Source organism: Muntiacus reevesi, chromosome 8 (assembly GCF_963930625.1).
Source record: "Muntiacus reevesi chromosome 8, mMunRee1.1, whole genome shotgun sequence".
In the NCBI taxonomy this organism is placed as follows: Eukaryota; Metazoa; Chordata; class Mammalia; order Artiodactyla; family Cervidae; genus Muntiacus; species Muntiacus reevesi.
Genome location: NC_089256.1, coordinates 7291542 through 7302500, shown reverse-complemented (window position 1 = coordinate 7302500; position 10959 = coordinate 7291542). Strand labels below are relative to the sequence as shown.

Sequence of the window (10959 nt, the reverse complement as noted above, 5' to 3'; positions counted from 1 at the left end):
CAGACGGCGCTGGAGGGGGCTCCTCAGGGAGGTCCCACAGGGGTCAGTACGGGACACAGACGGCTCTGGAGGGGGCGCCTCAGGGAGGTCCCACAGGGTCAGTATGGGACACAGACGGCTCTGGAGGGGGCTCCTCAGGGAGGTCCCACAGGGGTCAGTATGGGACACAGCCGGCTCTGGAGGGGGCTCCTCAGGGAGGTCCCACAGGGTCAGTATGGGACACAGACGGCTCTGGACGGGGCGCCTCGGGGAGGTCTCACAGGGGTCAGTATGGGACACAGACGGCTCTGGAGGGGGCGCCTCAGGGAGGTCCCACAGGGTCAGTATGGGACACAGACGGCTCTGGAGGGGGCTCCTCAGGGAGGTCCCACAGGGGTCAGTATGGGACACAGACATGGAAGAGCAAGGAAAAGAGAGGTGCCTGACGAGGACGGAGCGTCCTCCCGGGGCTCTCTGTGCTGGGGCTCTGCTCCACCTGCGGCTGCTCCGGTCCCTGCTGGCTTCCTCCCACCCTGCCCTTCCATACCACACACAGCCAACAGTCTGCTCCTGCCTCTCTGATGTGTACTCGAAGATGAAAAAACAAACAAAAAATAAGGATCAAGAAAGGAAAAACAAAAATCTGGAATATGTACGAATACTTAACCTATTCTGTTCATGAGAGAAAGTATTTTAGGGAGGGAAAAAAACACAAAAAAACTGTTACGATTATTTGGTAACTTATTGCTCCCTTTATTTCTGAAAAATGGACTATATCAACAATGAAATAGGACCTATGGTTGCTCAAATCAAAACGGGTTTTATGATTGGCTGAAAGCTCTTCATATAAAGACATTTTGCTGATTAAAAACAAAAGTATAAAGACTTGCTGGCTCATTTTAAAAAGTTTTTCTGATTGGTTTGAAAATGTCTTGCTGTACTGCTCAAAGTAAATTTCTCCACCAACTGAAATGACCAAAAGTAGGGTAAAAAAAAAAAGCCCATCTACCCTGTGATTTTACCCCACATGATTTTCTACAAAGCCTCTATTTTTTAAATTACCCAAATTCTAGACAATTATTTTAAAAAGTATAAATACAGGGATCTCCATTACACTATAAAATTTAATTTTCCTAAATGGAAATGCATTTTAAGTTTTGGTATTGCTACAAAGCTGAATATGTCATAACGTCATCCACAGATAATAAGTATTAACATTATAGGTGGATCTGATTATTTTACTAAAGTGGGTAGTCATTCCCTTCTCCAGGGCATCTTCCCAATCCAGGGTCTCCTGCATTGCAGGTAGATTCTTTACCATTTGAACCACCAGGGAAGCCCGTTTTTACTTAAAACACCTAAAATTTAATTAGCCTTACTCCTTCATATTCCAAATAAGGGCTAAAATAATTTCTGCTCAGAGTAGGAATAAAAGTCAAAAATAAACTGCTGAGTAATATGTTCCACATTAGAGCTGCCAAGAGACCCCAGATGATAGTGAGATGGGACCATCTTCTTAATTAACTTTTTATTTTATATTGAAGTACAACTGACTAACAATGTTGTGATAGTTTCAGGTGGACAGAAAAGTGACTCAGCCATACACATACATGTATCCATTCTCCCCCAAACTTCCCTGAGATGGACCATCTTAAAGACAGATCGTGTGGAGAGTCATGACCTCAGGCCTTGGGGACGATGCGCTAGTACAGCCCCACCAGGTATTTGAAGGCAACCAAAGTAGAAAACACAGACTCAGAACAAGTCAGGGGAGAAGCAGAACACAGGCAGAGAAGGTAATGAACACATCTCAGCTTCTTTACCTGCAGGAGAAGTTCTTGAAGCTGGGCCCGCTTCTGCTTTATCCGTTCTATCCGCCTCTGCTTCTCTATCTTTAAAACACAGGTTATAAAATAGCATGAGCATGTAGAGTAGAAAATGCTGCTCACTTTTAAGCTCCTAGTTCTGAGACATCAAGAATGTTCCTTAAAGATAGGCAACCTATTTAACTATTGACACTAGTAAAGGTAGATTCCACCTTCCGGGATCAGGTAAGCAAGCAGGCGAGACAGCAGAATTGTAGCAATCGCCATCAAATGACATCCATCCCCCTAACGAACACTTGATCTGTGGGACCAGCTCTATTTCACAAGCACCAATCAGAGTCACAGGTAACACTTGAAAAAGTGAAAGTGAAGTCACTCAGTCGTGTCTGATCCTTTGAGACCCCATGGACTGTAGTCTACCAGGCTTCTCTGTCCATGAGATTTCCAATCAGAGTCACAGCTAACACTTGGTGAATACCTATTCTACGTGTCAGCGATCACCTGAGTGCTAGACACACGGTCTCTTAATTTGTGTTCACAAAACCCTAGACATAAGTATGGCTGTTATCCTCTTTGCAGTAAGGAAATGGAGGCACAGAGGGTGAAGAACCTGTCTGAGGTCACACCGCTGGTGGATGGCAAGAACCAGGATTTGAATCAAAGCCACCTGGTTACAGAAATCCCATTATTAATTGCTTTGCGCTATTAACCTCTCAGAATGAGATAAGATCTCATTTAAGATCTCCGTTTAACTGCTTTTTTTAGTGTGACTTGTGGGATTTTAATTCCCAGACCAGGGATCAAACTCACGCTCTCTGCACTAAGAGCACAGAGTCTTAACCACTGGTCCACCAGGGAAGACAGTCCCTAGAGTAGTTTAATTTCCTCTCTTAAACAGGCATGGCTGCTAATACAGGGCTCCTATATTCAATACGCAATTCCTACCTGCAGTAAGAGACATGGTTATGGGACAAATTTCCTAGCTTCAACCAACTACTGTTTTCCTCAACCTCACAACTACCTAGAAAACACAGATTAAGGTCTGGAATATCCCTGTAGATGAGTTCCTCACTGTGTTTTTGGGCAAAAGCCAGTGACATCTAATATCTTTCTTGTCTATTCCAACAGCATCTTACTTGCTTCCCATCTAGTCCCCACCAGGAGTCTCTCTCATGATTCCTCTGATCACAAACACTTGAACCCCGAGACACTTAAGATCCACTGTGAGATCTGTGTGCTCTTTCACATGTGAAAAGATGCTACTGAGGTTTTCCCTAGCATCTGACACGGTTGACAGAGCAGCTCCCACCTCATGCCTTGCATCCAACCAGGCCAAGTGGTATTGATTCTGCCTCTAAAACACTTCTCCAGCCTCACTGTCATGGCCAGAACTCAGCCCCTCTCCGACCCACCCCCTCACTTTCCCTCCTAATCTTCCTGTCAGTCCGGCTTCCAGCCCACTGGCAGACTGACCCTTTTGATTACACTACCTCAGCTCTCTTCTTTATAATTTTCCAGTAGCTCCTACTGTCTATAGGATCAGGTCCCAACTACTTAACACTCAGGAACCTACCCTCTCTTTCACCTGCACTCTGGCCACAACCAGCTGTGGGCAAGCCTTCCTCAACCTGCCTCAGTCTGGGCAATGTCCCTGCCTCCCTGCCCTAAACCACTTGGCAAACTCCTCCTTCATGACTGAGCACAAGGATTTTTTTTTCTCTTGGTAAAGCACCCCCACTCCCTCCCTTATACCCCTTTTCCAGAGAATCTGTACACACTTCTTTCATAGGAGTCATCACAATTTTGGTAAGTCCTTTTACATTTCTGCTCTCCTCAATTAGAATGAAAGCTGCTTGGGATTGGAATCTCATATAATCTTTCATTTAAGCACATGGGAGATGTTAAGAGATTTTTGCTTACTTAGGCTTTGATACCAGCTTAATATTACTGGTAATTAAAATAACCCTCAAATATTTCTCTATCAGGAGGAGAAAAAAGGACATTTCCATTACAGCACATGAATGACATTATTTTATAACTTCTGATGACTGCCAGGTTTTCTCCCTCCATCCACAAGAATATTAATACCAAAATTTTTTGATTTGCTAGGGTAAAAAAGGGACTAGGAAAAACATGAAATCAACAATAGTCACATCTAAAGCTGCCTTTTGGTTATGACAGTAAAATTATGTCAAATCAATTTACAAATAATATGTCAGGGCACATGCTTATTTAGGAAAGATTTTGTATAATTTTTTTTTTTTTTTTGTATAATGCTTTTTTGTATAATGTATAAGTTCAAAGAATAAAACATGCTTTTTGCACACATCACCCCAAATTCTTGTAAGCTGCACATTCTACCCATTCTGAAGAAGATTTAAAGGAAATTCCATACCATTCTCCTGCCACTAACTCTAGAGTTGAAGGTAAAAGTTCAAATACAAGAAATACACAGCCAACTTGAATCCATTCTTTCAGATCTATACAGCAAGTATTTCATCAAATAAGATCATTTCTAGTACACGAGTCAATGAAAATTTATTAGTAGAGTGCTCAGAATTAAATTAGAATAAAGCAAAGATGTTCACCAAAAAAAAGAGAAAAAAAAAATCAAGTCATTTCATTTCATGTTTCATCAGGACATCAGTCAGACTAGACCTCTCAAAATCTCCTTCCAGTTCTGAAATTCTACCTAGGAGAGACTTTAAAGAAAAAAGGCATACTATGAATGAATAAATAGCTATGAATATTTAATACTATATGACTGTATTTCCAAATTAAAACATCTATGATGTAAAATAAAGCAAAGTACTATCTGTAAACAGATTTTCTTCACTTACCTCCAGGTTTTGACATTCCTGAGCAGAATTGGTAGGCAGGCCAATCCACTTGATTTCTTTTTTTTCCTTTGAAATTATGTTCATTGCCATCAGCACATTTAAAGCATCATAAACTCTTCGCCTAATGTTCTTCTGATCATAAGCCTGCTAAAAGAAATATGTTTATTAAGTGATAAACTTTAAAGGTCATGATATAATCACAAGGTATTAAAATATTTAATAATAATTTCATAAATATCTTCAAAGTTCTGAAAGAATTCTTCACCCAGTGAAAGTATCTTTAAAAGTAACGACAAAAAAAGTAAAGATTAAATAAAGATACTTTCAAGAAATCTAAAGCATAAAACAATCTTAAGGATTATGTTCCTAATAGATCTAAATTAAATGATGCGAAAGAGCCTCTTCTAAGTAAAAGGAAAAGAATCTAAGATAGGAACTTGGAGATGATGTAGGATAACATGAAGACCAACTCAAAAGGTAAATCTCAATTAATACTGTATAAAGTACAATGTCTTGGGGAGTCTAGAAATAAAAAGAACTAATATACAGGACAGTAATACAAGACTACCTGACTTGCCTCTTGAGAAACCTGTACACAGGTCAGGAAGCAACAGTTAGAACTGGACATGAAACAACAGACTGGTTCCAAATAGGAAAAGGAGTATGTTAAGGCTGTATATTGTCACCCTGCTTATTTAACTTATATGCAGAGTACATCATGAGAAACACTGGGCTGGAGGAACCACAAGCTGGACTCAAGATTGCCAGGAGAAAGATCAACACCCTTAGATATGCAAATGACACCACCCTTATGGCAGAAAGTAAAGAAGAACTAAAGAGCCTCTTGATGAAAGTGAAAGAGGAGAGTGAAAAAGTTGGCTTAAAGCTCAACATTCAGAAAACTAAGATCATGGCATCTAGTCCTATCACTTCATGGCAAATAGATGGGGAAACAATGGCTGATTTTATTTTTCTGGGCTCCAAAATCACTGTGGATGGTGATTGCAGCCATGAAATTAAAAGACGCTTACTCCTTGGAAGGAAAGTTATGACCAACCTAGACAGCATATTGAAAAGCAGAGACATTACTTTATCAACAAAGGTCCGTCTAATCAAGGCTATGGTTTTTCCAGTAGTCATGTATGGATGTGAGAGTTGGACTATAAAGAAAGCTGAGCACCGAAGAATTGATGCTTTTGAACTGTGGTGTTGGAGAAGACTCTTGAGAGTTCCTTGAACTGCAAGGAGATCCAACCAGTCCATCCTAAAGGAAATCAGTCCTGAATAGTCATTGGAAGGACTGAAGTTGAAGCTCCAATACTTTGGCCACCTGATGCGAAGAGCTGACTCATCTGAAAAGACCCTGATGCTGGGAAAGATTGAGGGCAGGAGAAGGGGCCGACAGAGGATGAGATGGTTGGATGGTATCACCGACTCAATGGACATGGGTTTGGGGGGACTCTGGGAGTTGGTGATGGACAGGGAGGCCTGGCGTGCTGCAGTTCATGGGGTCGCCAAGAGTTGGACATGACTAAGCAACTGAACTGAACTGAACTGAATAGTATATATAGGAGAAAGGGGTAATGGAGTTAAAGTGGGCTAAGATCCTGTAGTTTCTCTGAGGATGTCAGACTGAAAAGTCAAGGATGCATCCTTTAAGTTCTAGTTAGCAGTGCTTCTCAAAATGTGGTCCACACACTAGTGCTGATCTGCAAAAAATGAAAATGGTGAACCTGCACCAAAATGTAATCATATAAATCACTAGGCACACTGTGTAGTTCAGCTGATTTTTTTTCGGTAGCAAGACTTAATAGTAACAGAAACTTACACTGTGGGAAAGCCCCTTATCTTTTGGGGGACAGGCAGTTCGTAAGAACTGAATCCAACCAATCAAATGCCATGATAATAAAAGATGGTGGACAACAATGAATCTACTTAAATATAGAAGTAAACTTAAATAAAAGGGAGATTTTAAGTTATAGAACTGAATGTAAATATTAGAAATCCCAATACTGTAGAAACAATGACAAAATAACAACAGATGTAAGGAGGAGGCAACAGCAAGTCTGCTGATTTCCTCTTCTTTAGAAATAGTTTGTGCTTTTGTTTTTTGAAAGTACTTTTTGATTGCGCTGGGTCTTGGTTGCAAAACGAGGGAACTATTCATTGCGGCTTGTGGGATCTTTAGTCGCAGCATGCGAACTCTTAGTTGGAGCATGTGAGATCTAGTTCCCTGACCAGGGATTGAACCAGGGCCCCCCTGCATTGGAAGCGAGGAGTCTTAGCCACTGGACCACCAGGGAAGTACCCGATTTCCTCTCCTTTGATACTGGAAGGAATATGAATTCAAAGCAGATAAACTATTCAAAACAGATGAACTATGCAATAATTTTAGCACAATATATTCAAAGTCATAAAAACAACTATAATTTTCTTTTAACAACGGTCACTAATATATTCAACTGAATCCTGTGGTAGAGGGGAAAGATGGGAGATGGGAATACAACAGGCATATGGATTTATTTTTTCCTTCATAATCAATTATAGTCCATAAGTGATAACTCAAGAAATGAAATACTGAAAGTACTGAAATTATAAAATACTGAAGTTATAATAAAAATAACTCTAAAGAACTACAGACCACAGAGCTTCCAAATCATGAGAAAAACAAAGTAGTGAATCAACAGAAAGAAAAATCCTTGCTTATATTCAGGAGTGGGGGATGGGGGCGTGGTTATTAAAAATGTGTGTTAGATATTGAAAAGTGCTAAGAAGAAATGCTTCACTTTAGTGACATCTGAGTGAAAATTAGATGGAGAAGAGAAACTACATGGAAATCCCCAGCAAAGAACACATGTAGTGTAGTAACTGCGTGTAGTAACAGAGGGTGCATGGTAGGCGATGAGAGGTAGTAGAGGCCAGGTCACACAGCATCTGTTAGACCATCAGAGAACTCTCACTCACTCAAATTCAGAAAGCCATATACTTTCAAGTGCCCAGGGAAATTAAACAGAAATCACCATATAACGGCTCACAAGAAAAATCTCAAAGCAATCCCCCCCTAAAAGAAACAGTTTGACTCAAAATTTCTGATCACAGGTAATAAAAGTAAAAATTCATGACAATAAGCAAAAATTCCTATCACCTGGAACTGTAAGAAACTTTTCAATGCAATTCTTAAGCCAAAGTTACAGAATAAAGAGTAACATACCAGAATCAATGGGGGTATGGGTAGTGTACAAGAGCAAAATAACAGCCATAAAGACTTTCAATACGAAACAAAGAAAATAAAAGTAAATAAAGCATATAGCGTAAAGAAATAATAAAAGTAACTTCAGGAAAGAGAACAGAATATTAAATACAGATAAAAACAGAAATTAACTTCAGAACCGGAAGTCTATACAAACAAATCCAAGAGATGGTTTTTTTGGGGAAATATAATTGCAAATAATTTGGAAAACATGGATGAAATGGAGAATGTTCTAAGAAAACAAAAAAAACACCAAACTGACTCAAAGGGAGATAGCAATTTTAAACAGATGGATTACCAAATAAGAAATGGAGAAAGTTATCTAAACCCCCCACCAAATCACCACAGAGTATCTCAGGTGATTTCCATCAGATTGCAGGGAACAAAACTAGACATCCCATGCCATTAAATCTGTGATGGAGTAAAGCGAAAGAGAAAGCGAAGTCCTCTAAATTCATTTTATAAAGCCAGCACGACACTACTTATCAAAACTGCAAAGATGGTACAGATTGCAAACAGGTGCCACGGAGGCGGGCAAGCAGGTCCAAAGTGGGCTCTTGAGTCTAAAAGGCACCGCAGAGCTCGGTGTGACCAAGGAGGAGGAACAGGACAAAGACAAGGCGAAACTTGAGGAAGCGATGCGGATGAGCATGAAGAGCAAGGAGGAGGGACTTCCCTGGTGGCCAGTGATTAAGACTCCGAACTTTAATGCAAAGGGTGCAGGTTCAAACCCTTTTCAGGAAGGTAAGCTCCCACATGCCACAGGGTGTGGCCAAAAAATAAAAAGCACAAGAAGCAGTGTGGCCTGGGACAAGGGTACCTTGGCCCAGTTGGCCTTCGAGGAGATGCAGTAGAAATGGCAAACGGAGAGGATCCTGAAGAAAGCAACCAAAACTCACAAGCCAAAAGCAGAGGGCTCAAGAGGCACCTGGACACGCTCACTGAGCACCGTGACAGGCCCAGAGTCCGCTGGGGGAAGCAGCGCCCCTGCCTGGGGCATGGAAGGGTGTGGAGGGTAACTGGGTCATGTTTGGTGCCCTAAACATTCTTTTACACACACCCTGTATCTTCTCCTGGGGCAGCGCTTTCCAAAGCAGTGTGCCTTCATTGTGGAATTTGATTAAAGTCAGACTAATACTCTATTTTGATTTTTCAGTAGCACACAGGCAATAAGCCATTTTAGTCTGGACTGGGGATTTTTGAGAGTTTATCCAGAGATTAAGGTTATTTCAGTGTATATGCAATGGAAACGTGTTTTCACCTCCGAGTTGCACCTAACTCTTTGAAGCCAGCCAGCTGGCTCTGCCTGGATGAACCTGACTCCGGAGGATAAGGAGTCAATGCCAGGATGGCCTGCAGCACATAGATCCCTGGGGGCCCTGCATGGGCTTCCCTGCCAGGCTCCTGATAGCTTGGGGCCTGTGCTCTTCCCTCCAGGCCCTGGGGAAGCCAGCTGAAGCTTCATGGCCTTCAGCCTGCCTTCCCAGTCAACTGGCCAATGAGACAATGCAGCCTGGGAACCAGCACAACCACCTAAGGGAAGGACGGAACATACAGCTTGTCCCTTTCTGAGCCTGGTCAGTTTGCAGCCTCTTCTCCCAATGTCTTCATTCCAGACATGTGTCTAGTGGGTGTTGCCATGGCAGATGTCACTAATCAAGCACAGCATTCTCTGTAATAGAACGCAGGCACAGTCTGCCTCCTTATCCTTGACCCTAAGGTCCAAGTAGCTCCTGAATTTACTCAGGGCTGACACATAACATGTTTGACATTCCTGGCCTAAGGATACATCTAGGGCAACAGGACCAAAGAGGCAGAGTCCCAGCACAGAAAGACAAGGGTGCGGTCAGAAGGGAGCACCAAGTCCCAATGCTGGAGAGCCAGGATCTATGAGGGCCTATGTGTACCCACTGGATAAGGCTCAAACTGTGCCACTGCGAGAAATACCTACGTGACACAGACACTGAAAGAATAACAGAGTCAGAAGAAGAAACCAAGTGTTGTGTTTGGGATATCATAGAATGTGAAAGCATCAGCTGCTCAGTTATGTCCAATTCTTTGTGACCCCATGGACGGTAGCCCACCAGGCTCCTCTGTTTATGTAATTTTCCAGGCAAGAATACTGGAGTAGGTTGCCAGTCCCTTCTCCAGGGATCGAATCTGCATCTCCTGCATTGCAGGCAGATTCTTTACCATCTGAGCTACTGAAACGCAGAATAAAGGAAAAAATGTTATTTAAAAAATTGCAAAGATTATAAAAACAAAAGCAAATAACCCCACCAGTTTCATTCATGAATACCACTGTAAAAATCCTAAAACGTCAGGAAGCTATCTTCCTGACAGAATTAAGTTCAACTCCATTTCTGATTTTTTTAAATTAAGCAAAAAGAAATGTTCATTAAGAAAAAAATCAAGTTATGGTTACTACCATCTTAAAACCTTTATCACAATTAATGCTGCAAAACTACAAATATTTCCACTAACGTTAAGAAGTGAAGATTCAATATGACTAGAGTTACTACTATTATTTAATATTGTTCTGGAATACATAAAGTATGACTACATTTAAGTAAAATGCAAACTAGCTTATAAAAAGTATATCAGCAGCTGCCTGGGGCTAGAGGGCGAGGGAGGGATGGATTACAAAAGGCAGGAAGAGGCTTTGGGAACAACGGAAACATTTTGTGTCCTGAGCATGGTGGTGGCTTCACACGTGCGTACAAATGTCAAAACTCACTGAATTTTACACTTGAATACATCTTATTGTATGTAAACTAGCCACAATAAATAAAAAAATAATTTAAGTTTAATTGTATACTTAAGACATGTACATTCCCCTCCCTGAATGTAAATTTATCTCCATTTAAAAAAAAATGAGAATGATTTTTATGTGCTAAAAATGAGGCTCTAGATATATTACTAAGAAAATAAAATTAAGAATGAAGCATGCAAAGCACAGCCATATTTATGTTTAAAATAACAAATTTTATTATATAGGTGTATAAAGAATTTCTGGAATGATACTCAAGAATCTGGTAATAGTGAACAGTTCCTTGTGGAGTCA

General features: G+C 41.0%; 1 protein-coding gene and 1 pseudogene across 15 annotated transcripts in view; one reads left to right on the top strand and one right to left on the bottom strand.

The window, feature by feature from the left end:
- TFDP2 (transcription factor Dp-2) overlaps window positions 1–10959 on the bottom strand; it is a 198181-nt gene that overhangs the window by 19870 nt on the left and 167352 nt on the right. For 14 of the 15 annotated variants that reach the window (XM_065942249.1, XM_065942253.1, XM_065942257.1 and 11 more), the window contains 2 exons: window positions 4646–4792; window positions 1803–1871 (listed from right to left, as the gene is read on the bottom strand). In XM_065942249.1, the coding sequence (XP_065798321.1) occupies window positions 1803–1871; window positions 4646–4792 (216 nt within the window). The remainder of the gene's footprint in view (window positions 1–1802; window positions 1872–4645; window positions 4793–10959) is intronic. The other variant, XM_065942250.1, reaches the window with a different exon arrangement.
- On the top strand, window positions 7537–9850 carry LOC136173064 (protein FAM32A-like; annotated as a pseudogene).